The sequence below is a fragment of the Sander lucioperca genome, chromosome 16 (assembly GCF_008315115.2).
Source record: "Sander lucioperca isolate FBNREF2018 chromosome 16, SLUC_FBN_1.2, whole genome shotgun sequence".
NCBI lineage: Eukaryota > Metazoa > Chordata > Actinopteri > Perciformes > Percidae > Sander > Sander lucioperca.
The window spans coordinates 14,930,130-14,952,318 of record NC_050188.1 but is presented as its reverse complement, the minus strand read 5'-3'; the positions used below and the strand labels follow the sequence as shown (position 1 = coordinate 14,952,318).

Genomic DNA, 22,189 nt, shown 5'->3' with positions numbered 1-22,189 from the left:
TCTGTCAAACATGTAGAGAAGGTGGAGAAGATCTCGCTTGTATACACACTCTAAGGCCGTGTTTCTCAAATAGGGGTTTGTGTACCCCAAGGGGTACTTTGGAGGACTGCAGGATGCACGGGAAGTTTTTGTCGATGTTTTCTAAGTTTTTGATACTATTTCCATCTATTCTTGCCTTACTTCCTTCTGTCTACTGACTTTTCGAAGTTTTTAAGTTTTAAAAAAAAAAAGTTTTTATTGCCTTTTTTCATCAGCATTTAAATGTTTTTCAGTTACATGGCTGTTGTTTGGTAAATCTATTGCTGGTCAGGTGGTACTTGGCTTAAACACACAATTCAAATGAGATGCATTATTGAAAAAAGTTTGAAAACCACTGCTCTACAGTACCGCAATTTGGCACCATTGATTTAACATGAATAGGTCTTCGGTCTTACCGACGTAATTCGGTTGGTACCATAAAAAGTACTAAGTTTGGTACCCAACCCTACTCTAAACCCAACCACAACTGTTGGCTTTACCGTGATGAGGATATTTCCCAAATCTTAACCAAGGTCTCATTTATGCTCGTCATTTCTAGCATCTCCTTTCTGGATTAAATCCACATGCAACACTTTTGTAAACACCTTCCCACATACTGTATATGAGTCTCTGTTAGCCACATCACTAATCTGATTGCAGTCAGTCAGTTTTCCAGAGCTACATGCTAATCAGAGTCAGTACTACTCCAGTCCAGATGGTGGTGGTAATGCACCTGAAGCTGTAACTGACAAAAAGAGCCACAAGAGAAATAACTTGTGCATTTTTAGTTCAGTTACAACAACAACAACAACAACACTTTAGCTAACTAGCCATTAACACATGCATGACCTAATACACATGGAGGACTTGCAAAAATGGACTATGAGTGAAATAAGTGTAATGGTCCAAATCTGTAATCATTGTCCAAAATATAAAAGAATTGGTCTTGAATCTTAGAAGATGTTGTTATGTAATGTAATCTGGTGTTTTTAACCCTTGTGTTGTCTTCCCGTCGACCATGCAACTGTGTTTTTCTGGGTCCAAATTTCAACATCATCTTTTTCTACACTTTTCTCAACGTTTTGTCGATTTCATTCCAGTTTTTTTTGTCACATTATTTCCAAGTGCAATAAACTTTCTCTTTTTTAACAAGTTTTTGTCACCTTTGGTGATGTTTTTGATGTCACTTTTTCCCAATTTTTGTCGATTTGTTTTTTCCTGCGTTTTTGTAGCTTTTTCCAACATTTGTCACTTTTTTCAACGTTCTTTTGTCATAGTTCTGATATAGAAAGTTTTTTGTAAACGGGTCAAATTTGACCCGAGGACAACAGGAGGGATAAAGACATGTAGAATATCAACATTCTGTCTCTGGGGGCAGTCAGTTGAGAAAATGACTTCAAGCTGTCGTGCTGCATGTGGTCTACATCCACAACCGGATGTCCGTCACATTCCTCTTTCTTCAGCTGTTTTGAAAACTGCTCCCTTATTCACTCACTCACTATTCCATCTATAGTGTTTATTAAATAGTGAACTGAAAGTCCAAACCAGATTTCAGACACTCACTGAAAACACATCGCTGCGTGACAGTAGATGCGTCCTTTATTTGTGTGACGGAGGCGGGCGAGCATCATGTAAACAAACCAAATCAAAAATACTTCTAATACGTCCCTGAAACAAACCGAGCACCCAGGAGGAGATATATATATATATATATATATATATATATATATGCATGCATGCATGCTTTGGAAGTTTTCAGCTCTGTCCTGCACTTGCAGAGCAGTTGCCACGCCCCCTTTTCTTTGCCACTCATTTCCCCATGTAGTCACTGCACCTCCAACTAATTAACCTCAATCAGCCACAGACTTTATTAGACAGCACCTGTGTCCACAGCCCCTTCCCTTTGTTCAAGCCACATGGAGGAATCCTTGTGCGTTGCTGCTGGAAATGCCGTGTCTCCTACCTTGTGTGTGTGTTATTGAGTTATGTAAGTTTATATGTTTTTACTTTGATGGAATGTTGCTAATTTAATTATGATAAGGCGAGCACTAATCTTGCATTCCTTTCAGTTTGTCTGCTGTTTAAAGGTGTTGTTATAATGAACAGTTGAACTTGGTTTACGTTACTCATTTGAATCACTGGTGTAAGAATATGTGCATTTGATTATTTATATGCATTGTTAGTTTATTAATTACGGGGCAGAGATAATTATGTATTGACTTTGTAGGCTACCTAGCTTATTTCCTGCATTCTAAGTTCTTGTGTAAATGTTTGTCATTCAAATTAATTGTGGCCTTGTATTGTGGCATTATGGAGCTAATTGTATCCCATATCCTTTTCCTCTTAGAAACCACACATACCTACTCCAATAATCAATGAAGAAATTGTGGAATTAAAAGTGACTGGACTGAACTGTTGTCACCGACACCTCCACTGGTATCAAGCCAGCCACCTACACATCCCTCTCAAACCTCCTTTTCAATATGTTACATTTCCACTGTTTAGAAACGAACAATTTTCAGTTTTTGCTGTGATTTCTGCTTCTTCTCGTTCGGGGAAAACACGGGCGCATTGCGATGTGGTATACGGGAGAAATGTACCTTCCGTGACAGAATTTGTTTATGTTTTGGCCTGTGTGTTATCAACTGCCCAGTTGGACAGCCAGGTCGGGTTGCCAGATATACCTGTAGACAAGTAAGCCAGCACGCTACAGCTGTAGTACAGCCATGGAAGCAGCATACAAACTAACGGGATCAACGGAGATAGATTCTACACGACCTAAAAAAACAAACTGTTTAACAGCTGCGTGACCAGAGACGTAACAAACCCTGGGTAAATATTGGCGATGTATTTTAAAGATGGAGAGACAGCTTAGAGCCCAAAAGGACGCCGAGTTGGCTAATATTACTCCTGAACAGGTAAGCATTAGCTTCGGGCTAATTTATCACTGCTACAAGTGTTCAGTCGGTTGGAATAGGACGGCAAGGTAGTGGTATCTTTAGCTAGTAGTTCCTATCCTGTCTGTGGAGAGGACGGCGAGGTTGTCGGGTTTTTGGCGGTTCCTACTGTAATTCTAAGCAGAAAAAGTGTGCCTGTCAGTTGGGTACAGAGCTCCGCGTGAGCACGGGCTTTTATGACCGTCAATATAGCCAGCATCTAACGTTAGCTACTCCGCTGTCTAACATTGTTGGATGCTGCGGTCTCAGCCTGGCAGTCTGGGCAGGAGGTGGGAGACGACTCTCCAGTATTTTGAATTTGTACTGCAGTAACTATTTTAAACACTAGCTGTCAGTATTGCATATTGGACCTTTAAATGCATTTTGTCAGAAACGTAATCTCACTTTACTTTTACTTAACTTTTTTACTCTTTGCACTGTAGCTATGTTACTTCATGTTCCTTTATACACTTATTGACTCGCTCTTTTCTTACTCTTATTTATTTTTTTTACCTTGAATCTGAATCTGACTGAGCAACTGAACTATTTCCCTGAGGGGATCAATAAAGCATTCTGATTTAGTTGAACTGAGGAAGAAGGTGTTTAAGTTTGTTGCTCCCTCTACCTGGAACAAGTCACAGAAATCCACGAAACTTCACTTTTAAGAGGATGTTGATTGACTTGGAGGCCACATCTGGCTGCAGATGTTTTGCCTGATGTGTTTAGGATTGTGGTTGACTTTGAGGGATTTGCTGATTCAGTGTTTGTTTTAAAAACATAAAAAATGAGCCTTTTTGTAGGCCTACTTTTACTTGTAAGTTTAAATGCAATTTTGTAATATTAACACTATTCCTTTTTTGTTAAAAGTATGATTTTACATAAAGGTAAAGATGAGTATAATTTTTTTTATATAATGAATTCTGTTCCCCCAGAACCAATGATGACCAGACATTGTTTCTGTACGACGTCTTTTCCCCCCCGGACCTGACCTGATTGACTTTTCTTCTGACTCAATAGTCAGTCTGTTACACACAAATGTTAATTTAGGAGCATTTAAACGGTTCAGTTTTGGTATTTTGACCGTTAGGTTTATGTGTCAGTCTTTATCATGTTTACAGATATTAACCAGATGTTTCTGTGTTTGTGGAGGATATCTTCTAAGACATCTTGGTGTTAGATATTCAAAAACACTTCATACCTTGTTTTTTGGGGATGATTTCTGTAAATAAACCCCTTAAATTAGTAAAAACAGATGTGGGAGCACTGAACAAGGTTTGACTCTTTGATTAGCTGTTACAGATTACATTGATTTACAAAACTGAATCTTAAATGAGTTATTAAAATGATAATTACAGATATTTAAAGTAAGTAAACTTTATTTATAGCACCTTTCACAGACGAAAGGGGCCACAAAGTGCTTTACAGTAAAACCAAATAACACATAAAATACAATAAAAAAAAATAAAAAAAACATGGCTAATTAAATGCTTTTCTAAAAAAGTCTTTAGGCATTTTCTAAAAGTTTCCACAGAATCCAAGGCTCTCAAGGCTAAAGGGAGAGAGTTCCAGAGCCTTGGAGCCACCACAGAAAAGGCACGATCACCTCTTGTTTTAAAATGACTTTAAAAATGAAATGCAACTGTTTACTTCAAATTAATAACTATCAGGAGTTTCAGCTGTTTGATAAAAGGACGACATTTTATCTGTCTGACAGGTTCTGGGCATCAGGACTGACTCACTATGACGGTTACCATGCTGTATGCTGCGATCAACAAGGAAAATGGACACAAAGTAGATATGAGTATAAGAAAAAGATGATCTGAACTCTTTGATGACAGAGAGGTGTGTAGTGTTGGGATCAGCTTTGTTAAATCAGACCAATTCTTTAACATTTGCTCAGCTGTTTATTCTGTGTTGCTAAATAACCTGATTACAGAGATATTGTTCCTCTGCCCTTCATAGAGCACAATCTGGTTAGAAGTCATGCATTTACTCTATAGTCCTACAGGATTATTATAGTAAAAGCTAATAAAAATATGCATTAGCAGGTTGCCTTTACTTTGGTTTACTTATAGTTGATTACTACATTTGTAATCAGTTAGAAGTTGTTCCTGTGTTTCCTTTGATAAACCAGCAGTCAGCTGCTGATTTCCAGCTGCCAGAGAGAATCTTCCCCAGGAGAGTTAAACATGCATTAAGGTTCATGTTATATCTCTTGACCAGAGTTCATGTCCTGTAACTAGGGCTGGCTACCGTTCACATTTTAAATGGTGCCTGAAATTCAGTGTCTGGGTCAAAGGTTACTTTTTCCTGTACTTCACCTTTGTAATAACAAAATAATTTCAGTTGTAAAATAATTCCAAACCTATTTATCTTTTTTACGCTCCACACAAAATAAACCCCTCCCTCTCCCCTCCCAAACCTGTCCCTTCAACCTATTTAATCAAATTCTTATTTACATCTTATACTGCACTGTAACTTGTATTCTTGTATTTGTATCTTATTCTATTTCAGCCTGTTTTTATGTTATATCTCTTTCATGAAAGTTTTTAATTGCTCTTTAATGTTTGATGTAAAATGTTTGAATTGCCTTGCTGCTGAAATGTGCTATAGAAATAAAGATGCCTTGCCCTACAACCTCCAGCCTGTCAGTCTGTCTCCAGGGCATAGAGAAAGCTGTTGTACCCGCCTGTCTAAGAGGGAGTGTAACGTTGACCACACTATGGTCTCTAAAAGTAGAATGGGAGCCAGAGCCTTTAGCTATCAGGCTCCTCTCCTGTGGAACCAGCTCCCAGTCTGGGTTCAGGAGGCAGACACCGTCTCCACATTTCAGAGTAAACTTAAAACTCTCCTCTTTGATGAAGCTTATAGTTAAGGAGTGAGGAGTGGCAGCGTTCACCTAGTCTGGTGGGGGACGGTGTATAACTGTGTCCCTGAGAAAGACACTTAACCCCTAGTTGCTCCAGAGATGTGCAGCCTCTGATATATAATCCAGTTGTAAGTCGCTTTGGATAAAAGCGTCAGCTAAATGACATGTAATGTAATGTAACATGTAATTGACCTACCCTTGTAGGGCTGGCTCAGGTTTACTTTGGACCAGCTCTTAGTTATGCTGCTATAGGTCTAGATTGCCGGGGGACTTCCTTTGACACACTGACCTTTTTTCTCTTTCCATCTGCGTGCATTCATGTCCCAGAAATGCTTGTCACTAACTTATCTCTGGGGAGCTTATTTCCCAGAATCCTTATGTTTTCCCTCCTCGCAGTTTTACTTGGATTGTGGTGGTACCTAAATCATGGTTGCAGCTGGTGCCGTGGCCCTGCTCGATTCCCTGCTGTACCATACTACGCCCTACTATGCCCTGCAACGCCCTGCTACACCCAGCTATGCCCCGCTATGCCCTGCAACGCACCGCTACGCCCTGAACTGCTAAAACTATTATTTCTAGTCATAGCTCCACTATCTTTATTGTTACTATAACTGCCACTCTGAGGTTTCTGCCTAAAAGGAAGTTTCTCAGAGCCACTGTTGTACCAAATGCTTGCTCTTGGGGGGTAAGTTGGTCTTTGTAAACTATAGATTGTGTGTCCTGAGATAACTCGTCATTATATTGCAGCCAGCGTTATCTGTGTGGAGTTTTTAAAAGTGTAACCACATTTGCGACCGCGTCATCGGCATTTACGTGACTCACTGCGACTTGAACAAGCTGCAGAGGCGACATATTTTGCTCCGTCTTTACTGCAGCTCTGTGTGTTTGAGTCGGAGCTGAGACTCGCGCTCTCTGTCAAACATGCAGAGAGGACTAAGAAGATCATGCTTGGGTACGCAATTTCAGGTTGAAATTTGGCACAGATTGATTTGACCTGAATTGGTCCTTGGTAGTACCAGCCTACTCCGGTTGGTACCTTACAAAGTATCGAGTTCAGTACCCAACCCTACCCTAAACCCACCGATAATGTGGGCTTTACTGTGATAAGAATATTTCCCAAATCTTAACCAAGGTCTCATTTACACTCATCATTTCAAGTGTCTTATATGTGGATTAAATCCAGATGAAATACTTTTGTAAACATCTTCCCACATACTGTATATGAGTCTCTGTTAGCCACGTCACTAGTCTGATTGCAGTCAGTCAGTTTTCCAGAGCTACATGCTAATCAGAGTCAGTACTACTCCAGTCCAGATGGTGGAGGTAATGCACCTGAAGCTGTAACTGACAAAAAGAGCCACAGAGAAATAATTTTAGGATCATTTACAACAACACTTCAGCTAACTAGTCATTAGCACACACATGCATAAACTATTACACATGGAAGACTTGCAACATTGGTCATTCATCTCCATCTTTTTTCTGTACTCCTCTACTCTGTTATGCATCTATGATCTGCTCTCTGTGTGTTACTAGCTGTGCATGTAGCAGAGCTTATTCTTTATTCCATCCAGCTGAACTTCAGGTAATTATCACAGACCCTGGTTGTGTGTCAGTAAAGAAGATGGTCTATCATGTGTTTTGTTTGTTTCACTAAAACATTAAAATTCACACCTAAACTTCACTTCCTCTAAAATAAGTATCCGGTCCAACAACAGTTCCTGTGTCAGAGAGGTGTGAATACAGCTATGCACACATATGTTCATTTCCTCAATTTTACAGTCAGGAAGAAACAGCTTTACTTTAACATACTTTTATAAAGTTTATTTTAAAGGGTTTCATAATTCTAATTCCCAAATGACTGAATGCCTAAATGTAAGCATATTTTAAGTTAAGTGGGACTTTTTGTCTAAGGGCGTTTTCACACATACCTCATTTGGTCCGGACTTTCGGACTTTTCAGTTTGATCCGAAACAAAATTAGAGGTGTGAAACCTCCCCCGGACCACGGTCCGGATCAAAAGACCAAATTTTGGTCCGACCAAAAGAGGTGGTCTCGGTCCGGACCAAACTGAACCATGGTCCGGTTCGTTTACAGTGTGAAAGCATTTTTTGGATGGTTCGGACTTTCGGACCAAATAGAAGAAGCTCTGGCAGGCTCTCCTTGTGTTACAAGACCGGGGAATAGCTCCTTTAAGGAATAGCTCGGTGCTTAGTGTGTAGGCTACATGAGAGAGTGAGAGTGACGGTGAATGCGCTCAGAGCAGACAGCTGTCGGCTATCAGAGTAGAGAATACATCAGCAGTTTATTTGTTAAGTGGTAGTAAATGTACAGTTTAGGTTCCCGTTTGTCTCTGAATAAATTCTCCAGAAAGTTCCAGTGTCTTGCTTCTCAACATCACAACAAAACAAAAAGAGCCGCGGCAGTAGAGGAGAGCAGCAGTCAGCTGAAAAAACTCCGGGGAGGACGGGGAAGCCCGTCTACAAACCAATCAATTATAAGTATCTGGAGACGCAGCTCACGTATGTGATGACGGCAGGACGTAGTTTTGTCACGTAGAGATCTTTAGTGCGCTTGCATAACTGCAGTGTGAAACCAAAACTTACCGGATCAAATGTTACAATGTAACAAAAACATGAACCTTGGTCCGGACCTTGGTTCGGACTTTCATGTGTGAAAACGCCCTAACAGTAACAAATGTATTAGGGTGTGCATCTTTCTTATTGGTTTGTGCTGCAGCCACTTCCTGTGTTAAAGGAGTGACCAACTTAAAGACAGACAGTGAGACGGAGAATACGTTCACTTCAGTTTTCAGTTTGTCAAGATGTCTGCAGATACTGTCGCTGCTCCACGTTTGAGCCTGAATGTGAGATATAACAGAAACGTCCAAGAGAACAGCAGAGAGGAAGAGGATTGTCAGGTGGAGATCTTAGAGGATGAAGAGCATCACGCTGATCTCAGACCACAAAGAGCCAGTAAGTCTGAAATGATGATTGTTGTAAAGGGGAAGTTCATGTCAGTTTACTTGTGGCTTCATAACAATTAGATACTCAACATTACCTCTGGGTCATTATCAGGTGTCTTGGTGCTGTAATCTGGTGCCTCTTTAGTCATTCTTATTGTTCAAACTTCAAACATAATAAAACATGTTCTGGATGTATTTTGTCTCTGTAGGACCACACACTCAAAACAACCCTGCAGCCAACAACAGAAGGTGTTTCAGAGCTACTGCAGTGACTCTGGGAGGGTTTTATCTTCTGATATTGGCTGGACTCTTCATTCGCTGTGAGTATTTTGTTTTAATACAAACTGTCATATCTTAAAGGGGACACGTCATAAAAACATACTTTTCCAGTTCTTACATACATTTGGGTATCTGGAGTGTCTACCAACCCACCAGCTGTGAAATAAGACAACTCAGTTTTTTCACGGCTGTCTAGATGAGGAAACATGCGATTCAACAAGCTATTCACATTTGACTCTCCTTCCTCTGTCACAGTCAGGCTCATTAGAATATACTTCCCCCGTCTGAGTATCTCTGCCCACGGCTTAACAACTACCTTTTGCATAGCTGTGCCACATTTTTTTAAATAAGCCAATCAGAGCAGACTAGGCTTTTACAGGAGGGGTCTTAAAGAGACAGGTGATAAAACAGAGGATGTTTTGGTTCATGTTCACACTTGATACTTAAGGTAAAGTGCTCATATTATGCTTTTTTGGCTTTTTCCCTTTCCTTAATTGTGTTATATATCTTTTTTGTGCATGTTATAGGTTTACAAAGTGAAAAAGCCCAAAGTCCCCCCCCCCCAAAGGGACTTACCATCTCCAACAGAAAACACTGTTCACTAACTGCTCCAAACAGCTCTATTGTAGTCCAGCCTTTACTTCAGAGACAAACATGCGTCACTTTGTAGTACACGTTATAATGCTCACCTAGCTGATAGCGTGGCACGCTCTCATACTCTGGTCCTGACTGGCTAGTAGTCCTTACCTAGGTACTGTCAGTCGAACAGGATCATTATCATTAATGCTAACTGTGGCAGTGTTCTCTGTGTGTGTTAGTTTCATATTAATTGGAAGTACACTCTAAGGAATAACTGTGTATCAACAGTTGTGTGTCTGTGTATTTTAACAGAAATTGTTCATAGAACTTGATTCACAGTTGTATTATTTAGTTTTTTTTACATTTCGAATTGCATTATTTGTGCTCTGACAACTTTTGCCGGCCACGGAGGTTAGTTTTAGGAGTTTAAAGTGCCCATATTATGAGAAAAACACTTTTTCTGGGATATGGGGTGTTATTTTGTGTCTCTGGTGCTTCCACACACATACAAACTTGGAAAAAAAACATCTATGCTGTTTAGAGTGTGATACGGTTTCTGAATGTAACCTGCCTTCAGTCTCCGGGTGAGCTGGTCAAAATCGACACGGCCGTCTATGTCATCGACCGAAACATTTGGTGTGTGCTAATCACTTTAGCTAATACCACATCAGCTAGCTGTTTCTCCAACTTCGGTCAGTACAAGGCAGGATTAGCCGGGAGACTTCTTCTAAACGAGGGCGCACTTCCAACTCTGCATTGAATACCTGCAGACGAGGGACATGTAAGTAGTTCTGTAGTGTTGTAGCAGTGTTTTGCCATTGAGAACGAGGTGGCTAACCACTAGCAGCGCTAGCTTCTAGCTAGTAGTCCTTACCTAGCTACTGAGCATGTGCGACTCCCAACAAAGATGGGATAGAAGTGTGATGCCTCACTCTGTAGCTAAAACAGAGAGCTCAACACACAGGGTGAAAAGAGGAGCTGCAGCAATGTGCAGTACAACAACAATATGGTGTTTTTTGAAAATTAAACCATGTAAACCTATTCTTATATAACTTCTAAATGCAATTATGAACCTCAAAATAAGCATAATTTGAGCACATATATTTTTAAAAGTTATCAGAGATGAAAAGCTTCTGTAGTTTAATGTGTGTGACTCAATCACAATGTAAAGTCTATGGGACAGGCTGCTGATCTTATGAAGAGACAGTAGGGGCAGAAAACAATGAAAAGATGCCATCTTGAAGCTCCTTAAAGCTAGCCTGGCTCCGCCCTCCTACTTACTTCCGCTCAATTTTCATTTCCCTTCAGTACTCCGTCTGGTTTTACGGTATATTCTTAGGTTTTCTTCGGTCAAATATTTACCGGTCCAATCAGCGAACAGAGGTAGTGGCTGAGAACGATGACGTTGAGGACATGCACTAGAAAGATGCGAGCGACGCCATTCGGTCCGTTGTGGCAGCAACGCTGCCGAATATCCAAAAGTTAAAGCCCGAGCAAGAACAATCTTTGCTGAGTTGTGTTATTGGCCATGATGTTGTGGCCCTCCTCCCCACGGGGTTCGGGAACAGTTTGATTTTCCAGCTCGCTCCGTTAGTGGTGAAGTAGTTGGCTAAAGCTATCGCTAGCTGTGCTAATGCTAATAGCCTTGACGGTCTCCCCTCTTGTTGCATATGCGCATGGCATACGTCACGACCAAACGTTAGCGATTGGTTATGGCAGATCCAGAGTGGCTCTGGGCAGATCCAGTAGTTTTAAACTTCAACAGAGTACCCGCCTTCAAGGAAGTTAACACTCTCTGTACAAATGAAATGTACGAGAGTCTGGTAGGACCAGGCTACCTTAAAGCTGCATTCTCTGTAATTTCCAGCAGGGGGAGACTCCACTGGCTCCAGAAAGAAGTGTTTCTATAGAAGTCAATGAGAAAATGAGCCTACTTCTCACTTGATTTATTACCTCAGTAAACATTTTCATAATGAGTTCATGGTCTCATTCACTAGTTTCAAGTGTTATTTAATACAGCATGATGTTCATTTAGTAAATTATGGTCCCATTTATTTTAAAACAGACGATAAAGCAGGAGATGCTTTAGGACCTGTCAGTCAGGACAGAGGCTTAGCAATCACTTTTAGGGATTGGGCCCCACAGTACTGGGAGTCTGTTATTTTTGAATCATGGATTGACAGACTGATGGTCTAATAACTTGTTCCAATGCAGGATATCAATTTTAGTTCATAAAATGTCATTGTAACTTCATTAAACATTACAAAGTTTTAGTTTAGGCAACAGAAAGAACTGTGAAAGCAGCATTTCCTCTTTTGGCTGTTGAACTGCTGTGTATGGCTGGCTGTGGGGTATGAAACCGTTTATCTAAGCTGTGAAGGAATGCTATTTATACATTTTTCAGTTGTACACAAATGCATTTATAGTTTATAAATGGTTTCATAAAATAAATCCAAACGTTGGACAATGCAGTGTCCTCGCTGAAGTTAAGAAAACCACCAGACTGGAGTTACTATGTTTTTATTAAAATATATCAATTTAATAAGTAATAAGTGTGTGTGTGTGTGTGTGTGTGTGTGTGTGTGTGTGTGTGTGTGTGTGTGTGTGTGTGTGTGTGTGTGTGTGTGTGTGTGTGTGTGTGTGTGTGTGCGCGCTGTCACTTCCTTAATGTTCTTTACTTTCCACGAAACACTGGCAGCAGCAGCATCAGTAGAGTATATGTCACATTACTGAATGTATATCTACCAAATTTTACAAGTTTTACAGCAGCGTAGTGACAGATCTACACAGCGCGGTAAGCAGTAAGGGAAGTTAAGTTCAGCTACGGTTTCTCAAGATGTCCGAAGATATTTATGCCAAATCAGATTTGTCAAAGAAGGTGAGATACAACAGAAATGTTCAGGAAGACAAAGTAGAATGGGAGGAAAGGGAGGTGGAAATATACGAGAGCACAGACGCTATCAGAGATCACACTGATAATCAGTCACACGGAGGAGGTAAGTGACACATTATGACAAATCAATATCATAAATACCCATGTTGATCTGTTTGAATGTGGCTGACCTTCAAGTCATGTTGGACTGATGTGTAAACTCTACGTTTGCTCTCAGTTTAGTTTGACACTCAGCTGTCAGTTCTCAAGGAAACTGCCGCCATCTATGTTTGTCTCTATAGATGTACATGTACAGTATGGAAACCTTGTGTTTTGCAGCTCTTTCCTGTAGTTAGTTTTATTATGTTCTGCTAAAAGTATCACAGCTCTCTGGTTAGAAGACTAATTTTTTATTAAGAAATGATGCCCGATGTGTTTGGTTATGGTAACATTTAACTGACAAGGGTCATTTCTGAGATCTGAGGAAGCATTGACTCCGGTAAAGACATGAAACCACATGACAGGAAGGAGGAAAGTAGTGTGACGAAGTCTGTTGAATAACATTAGCAATGTAGAGAGAGAGAGAGAGACGAGAGAGAGAGAGAGAGAGAGACTAAAGAGAGAGAGAGAGAGAGACTAAAGAGAGAGAGAGAGAGAGACTAAAGAGAGAGAGAGAGAGAGAGGAAAGTCACTATAAGGCAGCTTTTTTTTTATTGCATCAGTTCTGCAATTCATTGGCCCATTACAACTCAACATTTCAGATGAGTTTATATTTGTTTTACTTTAGTGTAATAATCTGTTTACCTAAGAGGTTTAATAATTTCTTTAAGGACGCTTTCACACCTATAGTTCACCAGACTGGACAGACACCAGATTCAGGGGTGACGTTGCAGCATTGTTGCATTTATTTATTTGGTTGGGATTGCGTTCACACTGCACTTTGTCAAAGGCACCAAACACTGTTAACAAATGTCACATGGTGGAAACGGTCGCTTGTTATTGGACAGAATATCTGAGTGAAACCTGCCGACACTTCTGGTCTCAGAGATAATGGAGCAACACCACATTTATAACGTCTTGGGTTTCTGGTTCTGCCTCAGTGTTGATGATGTCACCCAGACTGATGTCACCCAGACTGATGATGTCACACAGACACGATGTATGCTCAGAACAAATTATGGATCTGAAAGTTATCATGCCTTAAATCATATATAAATTGTGTGCAAGGTTGAAGCTGCAGGCTAGTAACTGTTTGTGGTTTACTTCCTGTATTTGGGTCAGATGGCGTTCTCACCTGAAGTGAACCTGAAGGGTCTGACACACCCAACCACAGATCACAGCAATTAATCTGCTGAGTAAAAGGTTATTCTTACATGGACATTATACAGTCCCTCCAGGATTTCGCGATGTCACGATCGCAACAATTCATGCAAATTCAACCAATCACCGTGAATTTAGTGCGACTCGCAATTTTGACCAATCACCGCAACTTTACCACAAATTTGACCAATAACTGGTGTTTCCCGTGACTTCTACCAATCCCAGCAGTCCCATGTGCAAGACTTTGCGTCAGTGTGTGACTCTGAGAGCCAATGACCAAGCGGGAGTGAGAACAGGATGACGTAACACAATGTACGTCGCCAAATTCATTTCCTTGTTTCTGATATGACGACGAGACGTGTGTGACTCGAACATCTCACATTTACCAACAAAACGTACAGCGAAAGACCGTCCTGCCAACCTGTATACATTTTAACATCAATGTACGTTCAAACGTTTTTTTCACTCTAAAGTCGCTGAAAGCTGTCGGCTCTCTGCAGCGAGCCCCCCTGCGAGTGACGCGCACACACACACACACACACACACGGTGGATGCAGGAAAAACCGAAGACGTACAGGATGAGTGTCCTAAGCCAGGTTAGGAAATGAACTAACACTCCATACCCGCGCAAAGTCACAGTTTTTTGGGTTAATGGACTACCAAACGCCGCTGCCCTGACAGAGCTCCAGGGCCTGCTGCTCCCCTCTTCCTGCTAAATGGCCAGTGTGTGTGAGTGAGAGCGCGGTCAGCGAGCTTGTTACGCCAGCAATCTCTTACCACAGGTTCCAGTTAATCTTATAATGTGTGTAATTATGATGTGTTGAGTTATTTAAACAAACGATCGGGGAAATAAACGCCTCTTGTCCGCAAGTCTCATTGATAGAGCCTGCGGCTGGATGGAGCTCTATCAATGAGAGCTAGCTAGCCTCCTCTTAGAATTCCTCTGAAATTCACAAAAATGCATTAAATTGAAATCGGACACCATTGTTAGCTTTATAAGACCTTGGGGTAGATGTTATATAAGTGGCGTGACGAAATTCAAACTGTAAATATACTCTAATTACGCCGAAAATGAAGCTAACTAGCCGTGATCTGTACACATAGGATTGAAGGGACAGTAGCAGCTAACGAAACCCCTAATGTTGGCAGCCAGCCAGCTCAACGGAGCTCCACGGAGCCCCGAGTATTCCAGTAGTCCAGTACCCAGGGAAACTGTGACTTTCACTGGGTATGGAGGTTGCCGCTTTCTCGTCAGACTTTTTGGAGCTCCTAGATAAAGTCCAACACGTCTTACCAAATTTGCAATTAGCCATCAATTTTCGTAAGACAGCCCATATTTGAGCTTTATATTATATTATATTTCTCGCTTAAAAAAGTCTCAGAAGTGAATTTAATAACGAAATAGCCCGACAAAAAAATGTATAACTTTGCAGTGTCTGAAATATGAGACCTGCTGTCTCGTCTCCAATGTGTTTCTATGGGGTTCGCTCAAACCAGTCAGCGCGCAGCTCATCTAAATATTCATGAGCACACCATATTTGGAAGAAAAGCTCTTGTTCCAAATAGAGCCATATTCACAGGGTAGTTAAGGGCCTAATAAAATAGCATTCGGGTAATTTTCAGCCCAACCAATGTTACATATCTCTATTAGGAGACCTTAAGGAACAGTGTATAATACCCTATATAATCACTTAATCACCTCTTTAATCAAATTGGCTAGATATTTGCTTGGCTTGTTGCCAAATTAATTTATCTTATGCTTACCAAACAGTATGGATTTCTGAGCCTCTTTAGATAGAAGAGTGTCCAGAGCTGCTGTGGTAGTGTCAATTTAGAGCCTCAGGCCTTCTGAAGGCTTAAGGTTAAATTCTCCCTGCAATTTGTTTAGTTGCTCCTCAAGAATCTCCTGTTCTGCTCTCCGTTTTTAAGTAAGACTTACTGAAAATGATATAGTAGAGCCCCGAATAACGGCCTTAGCAGTTTCCCAAAGTACACTAGGAGATGCATCTGGGGTACTGTTCTCAGTAATGAAATAATAAGATATGTTTTAAAATTGGGATTTTTAAGTAGATGGTTTGGAAAGCGCCATTGCCCCCTAATGCTTTGAGCCCTGCCGGACATGACTGAAAACACTGGCGACTGATCACTAATAACTATATTGCCAATAGAGCAAGAAATTACCCTCTGAAGGACATTTTTAGAGGTAAAAATAGTCAATCCTGGAGGATGATTTATGTACTTTTGAGTAAAATGTATACTGCCGATCAGTGGGGTGAAGGGTCCTCCAAGTGTCAATAAAATGTACATCCATGCAGCAGCCAAGTAGACATCGACCTTGCCCCATATTAGACTGTACAGTTTTACTATATTTATCTAAGCACGGGTTTAGGCAACGGTTAAAGTCACCAGCTATCACTAAGGACTCAACAATCGGAGACGGCTTCCCCAAATAGTGTCCCTTTAATCATTACATATCTGCCCGATATGTCAGCCCTAACTTCCACCTCTGTCAGAGGCAGAGATTTGTGAACTAGGATGGCTACACCCCTGCTATTACTTGTGAAGGACGAATAGTAAATCTGGCCCACCCACTCTCTTTTTAACTTTAGATGTTCATTGTCATCTAGATGGGTCTCTTGTAACATTGCAATCTGTACTTTCTCTTTTTTTAAGTAATTAAGAATCTGTTTATGTTTAATGGGGCCCTGAATCCCGTGGACATTCCAAGAGCACAATTTAATTTCTGCAATATCAACTATGATCCCACATTGTGCGCACAATATATTTGCTGAGTTACCTGTGTAGTATGAGACTCTTTGTACAAGACCTTCTGATAAAACATATTAACATAACTAAAAAACAATGTGGGAAAAAGGAAAAGAGAAAAAGATAAACAAACCAACCCAGCCCTCCCCAAAACGCTTCCCTGAACTAAGCGTCTACACCCTACATTATGCATCCTAACTGTGCATTACACCAGTGCTGCACAAGTAACCATATATAGTTATAAACGTCTACAAAACATGTTATGAAAACACATTTGAACAGGACAAAGCATAAATAATATTCTGACTCACCACCTTCAGACACATATAGAGAAGCCATGTATAACAGAGGAGCCTACATAATAAGTATCTGAGAAAGAAAAGAAAAATCAGAATCAGAATCAGAATCAGAATCAGAAAAAGCTTTATTGCCAAGTACGTTTACACACACAAGGAATTTGTCCTGGTGCTGTAGGTGCATGTCACATTAAAGCAACACGCACAGACACACCGAGTCGCCATATATGCGGCGCCAAAACAACTCTCTCTTAACTCCCGCAGGGAGAATACAGCATCACATGAGGAGAGGAGAGGGAAAAAAAAAGCAACTCTCAGACTATCCTCATAAAGATAAGAACAGTTTGGGAACAGGAAAAAAACACCTCAGCACATAAGCACACAAACAGTGCATTTGCACTGCTGAACATAACATAACATAACATAACATAACATAACATAACATAAATGTACAGTTGCACATTTGGCTGCGAAGGCGTTGGACTGGGGAGAGGGTAGGTTGGGGGAGTTTGGCCTGCTGAGAAACGCACAGCCAGGCAGTCCCACTAGTGACCCAGTCCGCAGAATGTTATAGCGAAAACACAGCACGTTGCCGTGGTGACACCCTTGAATAGTCCAGAACCGATACGACAATCAGCAGGCAGTAGGGAAGACGGGGGAGGAACCAAGAGAGTCTCGCTTGCAGAGCCCCAACAGGGTGACTGTTTGTTCCAAGATACGGCCTTGGCAAGGCCGTTCAGGATAAGGGAGCCGAAAGATTAAATTTGTTTTGTCTACATGAATGGCTGCTCTAATTTAAACATTCATTCTATTGTCCAACTACACACTGTTCAACTGGTCAATTTTTCTTTCCAAATCCATGACCTTCCTCATGATGGTATCCAAGCCGCGGGTCATCACCATGTTGTTTTCCATCACGCGATTAATAGTTCCAGTTTGCGAACTGATCGCTTTTTCGACAGCTTCAGTCAGGCCAGGCAGCTTCCTTGGGCTTTGGACAGCTACCAAAGTCTTTCCAATTCTTCGATAAACTAGAGCGAAGCATCCTCCAATTAGCAACATTCCAGTTATCAGGGTTCCAAATAGGTAGATATCCTCAACGTCCTCCACGGAAAGAGCAGAGAGACACACGACACGCCATTTCTCCCAGCCGTCCATCGTATACCCCGCAGCAAACGTCCCGTCAGGACATGCTGGCTCACCCGAACCAGTGCTCCTCCTCGAGAATACAGTGTCAATTGCGTTGAGAGACCAGTTAATCAATTCCATGATTTTTAGGTATTTGTAGAGCCTTGCAGGGAGAGTCTCTAAAAAGTTAACAGCAGACAACACAAGACAAGATAGCAAGCAGGGTAGGCCTGGGAGGGAGAGGGAGAAAAAGCGACCGCCTTCGCTGAGAGCTGGAAAGAAGAGGAAACGGTCCTCCACCGTCCAGAGTGGTCAGCCTGTGTGTAGCTATAAAGAGACCGACATCAATCACCGGTGAGAAGTTGTCCAGTAGCATCGTTCACCCGGTCCACCCGTTGAGTCGGGACTATGGTCTCCACGTAAAAACTCACTGCCTCCTCCGCTGTAACGAAGCTGTACTTGCTGCGTTGAATGAGATTTGGAGCCTAGCGGGAAACAGCAGGCTGTATTTGATGTTTGCAGCCCGGAGCTTCTGCTTGATGTTGGTAAAAGATGCTCTCCGTTTAGCGACCTCAACAGTAACATCAGGGAAGATATGCACCGCATGTCCGCGGAAGGTGAGCGGACCCTTCTTCCTGGCCAGGTGGAGGATGTGCTGCTTCACTCTGAAATGGTGCACCTTTACAATCATGGGTCTCAGAGGAGCATGTCGACCCAAGTCTGGTCGGAAAGCTAGGCGATGTGCCCGATCCAACATCTCTGGCCCGTCAGGGATTTCCATACCCGGCGTCTCGGCAAAGAAGTCGGTCATAAATGCCGTGACCTGGGGCCCCTCCATGTTTTCAGGTACACCCACAACACGTAGATTCTGTCGTCTGCTCCTCGACTCGAGGTCCTCCGATTTAGCCATTAGCAACTTGTTGCAATTCGCTAGCTTTTCACATTTGGCCTCGAGCGCAGTAATCTTATCGTCGCAGTCATGGAGGGAAGTTTCAACTTCAGTGAGACGTGTCCCAAAAGAGTCTCTAGTAGACTGCAGGGTGCCCAGTGAACCGTAGGTTTCAGCCCTGAAACTTTCAATAAGTTTTATCAACTGCTAGAGTGACGGGCCTCCTTCGTCATCATCGCCATCATGTGCTGGAGAAGGCTGGTTAGCTTTCTCGTTAGCACGTCGGTTTTGAGCTCGAGCTGGGCGTTCTTGACGAGTAGGACCCTTCCCGGACATATCAGCAGATGTCTTAAATAGTCTGAACCCAAAATAGGAGAAAGACAACGAGCTAAACAGATGTTTAAAACAAAATTGATGGATAAATATATAGGGGCTGGAAACAGCGCGTCTACTATCTACCCGTGCTCGACAGCGCCCCCCGATAATTCGAACTTTGATAACAAAGACTCATGTTGTTTCCCTGTAATGAACCGTGCTCTCTGTGTGCTTTGCCACTTTAGGACAAGACACTGAGAGACATCATCCAGCTGTCCAAAGGAAGACTTTCAGGGCTGCAGCACTCTGTCTGGCAGTGCTCTGCTTTCTGATGATGACTGGAAACATCCTCTTATCCGTATACTGTAAGATAAAATACACTTACATATACATATACTACTGAGCCACAAATACTGACCCAGTACACCATGGTGTACTTAAATCAGCTTCAGGCTCTAAAGGAAAGGTTCAGGTTTTTACTGACATGCCATATATATATATATATATATATATATATATATATACATATCCTATACCTATATATATATATACATATCCTATACCTATATATATATATATATATATATATATATATATATATATATATATATATATATATGCTGAAATAGTTATTAGTTGCTGTAATTATTCCTACTGTCCATATCACCTGTTAAGTGATCCCTTCCTAACACAATTCCAATGTAAGAAATACGGGGGCAAAAACCAAGGGGATAAGCGAGCGTCCACAAAGTGTACCTCCTATGGAGAGATTGTAGGCTACCAAGCCATCACCTCCCGTTAGCATCCCAATGACTGCCATTCATTTTGGTGCCACTTTGACAGCGAATAACTTTACATCTGAAGCGTTTGAAGACTTTATTTGTCTATTTTATTTCTAAAGAAACACGACAATGTATAAAAGGCTCCATTACCTTTTTTTATTTTTACCTTTGTTGATGCAAATGAGGAAGCATGCGATTCAATGAGCTATTCACATTTGACTTCCCTTCCTCTGTCACAGTCAGGCTCATTAGAATATACTTTCCCCGTCTGAGTATCTCCGCCCACGGCTTAACAACTACCTTTTGCATAGCTGCGCCATATTTTTTAAATAAGCCAATCAGAGCAGACTGGGCTTTTACAGGAGGGGTCTTAAAGAGACAGGCGCTAAAACAGGTTGTGGTTCTTGTTCACACTTGATGCTTCAGTTAAGAAGTCAGTGATCCTCTATTTACTATTTACAACATCTCAACATATACGGCAGGTTAAAGGACAGACACACCAAGTAACTACATTCCAGTTTGAAATAATGACTGATATTTCATTATGCACTGGATATATAACTTAATTCTGTCTTAGTTTAAAGCAGAATGATTTGGTGTTGTTGGTCTGTTTCTTATTTTGTTGTGGTTTTCACCAGATATTTATTTAGCTGATTTGCTCTTTCATAGTTTCAAATTGTTATTTTACATTATTTTTTTACCTTTCTTTATGTAACTGTTGTTATTTCTGTCCTCAATAAAGGCTCACCTTATCTTACATTTCAGTCACTTTGCTGCAGACCAGATACAACCAACTGAGCAACAACTACAGTCAGTTACAGGATGAAGTAAAGCAGCTGAAGAACAGAACTGAAGGTGAGAAAAGTTTAAAACCAGTAAACTCCTGTATTATACACATTTACATCATAGACCTTGATTGTGTAGTTACCGTTGATTATAACTGTTTCAACTCCAAGTCTTATCACTTTGACACTGAATAATATGAAATCTGTCTTTAAAACATGATTGACATTAAGAGAAGTTCTGTCTTGATGGATGGACGAGATTTGGCTGCAGTTGTTACTTTAAATCAGAAGAGGAGAAGAATTGGTCTGGAAGCAGAGCTGACTGTCAGCAGAGAGGAGCAGATCTGGTCATCATAAACAACAAAAAAGAAAAGGTGAGTGTGTTTGTTTCTGAGTGATTTTAGAGAAAAATAAATTTAATGGAAATATTTAAATATACGTAATGTCAATTTGAAATCTTTGGAAAATGATTTTGAAATGTTTATTTTCCTTTTTAAAATGCATTTTTATGAAATTAAATGTTAACTGTGTTATGAGTATAAAATGTGCAGTTCCTCATGAATTCTCTGTTTCTCTGCTGATTATAAATGTCTTTCTTCACTTTCCTCCATTACTAATGTGTGTTTGCTGTCATGCTGTTGGGTCCAGTCCTCAGTGTGTGGTGGACCGAGGGATCCCTCTTGTGTTTGTTGTGACTGATGAAGTCAGAAGATGACTTTACTACAACAGAAATGCTGAACTGTGAACAGAGAAATGATTGTTTTCTCTCGTCAACTACTAGGAGTTTGTCACTGAACTGAGTAAGGATGGAGAGTCCTGGATTGGTCTACGGTATGAATGGAGACAATCAGGATCCAAATGGGAATGGGAATGGGTGGACGGATCACCGCTGACAGAAACGTGAGACATTTTAAAGGTTTATGTTTACATCACAATTCCATCAAAGTCACTGTTTATTGAAATATGCTGATTTGATTGGTGCACGGTACACGGAAAGGAGCTAAACACCACAGTCAGTAGTAGACAGAAAGGTAGAGAGAGAGACAGGTTCACGGAGCTAAACACCACAGTCAGTAGTAGACAGACAGGTAGAGAGAGAGACAGGTACACAAAGCTAAACACCACAGTCAGTAGTAGACAGACGGGTAGAGAGAGAGACAGGTACACGGAATTAAACACCACAGTCAGTAGTAGACAGACAGGTAGAAAGAGAGACAGGTACACGCAGCTAAACACCAAGGTTAGAAGTAGACAGACAGGTAGAGAGAGAGACAGGTCCACGGAGCTAAACACCACAGTCAGTAGTAAACAGACAGGTAGAGAGAGAGACAGGTCCACGGAGCTAAACACCACAGTCAGTAGTAGACAGACAGGTAGAGAGAGAGACAGG

The 22,189-nt window shown here is 41.2% G+C and overlaps 1 protein-coding gene and 1 long non-coding RNA gene across 2 annotated transcripts in view; both read left to right on the top strand.

Moving 5' to 3' along the window:
* LOC116064135 (CD209 antigen-like) overlaps nucleotides 1-22,189 on the top strand; it is a 205,516-nt gene that overhangs the window by 110,704 nt on the left and 72,623 nt on the right. Inside the window, exon 9 of the mRNA XM_035993205.1 lies at nucleotides 20,780-20,869. Within this exon, the coding sequence (XP_035849098.1) occupies nucleotides 20,780-20,869 (90 nt within the window). The remainder of the gene's footprint in view (nucleotides 1-20,779; nucleotides 20,870-22,189) is intronic.
* On the top strand, nucleotides 1,930-2,796 carry LOC116064167. The gene is made up of 2 exons (XR_004108472.2): nucleotides 1,930-2,005; nucleotides 2,366-2,796. It is a non-coding gene; the product is annotated as an uncharacterized LOC116064167 (long non-coding RNA).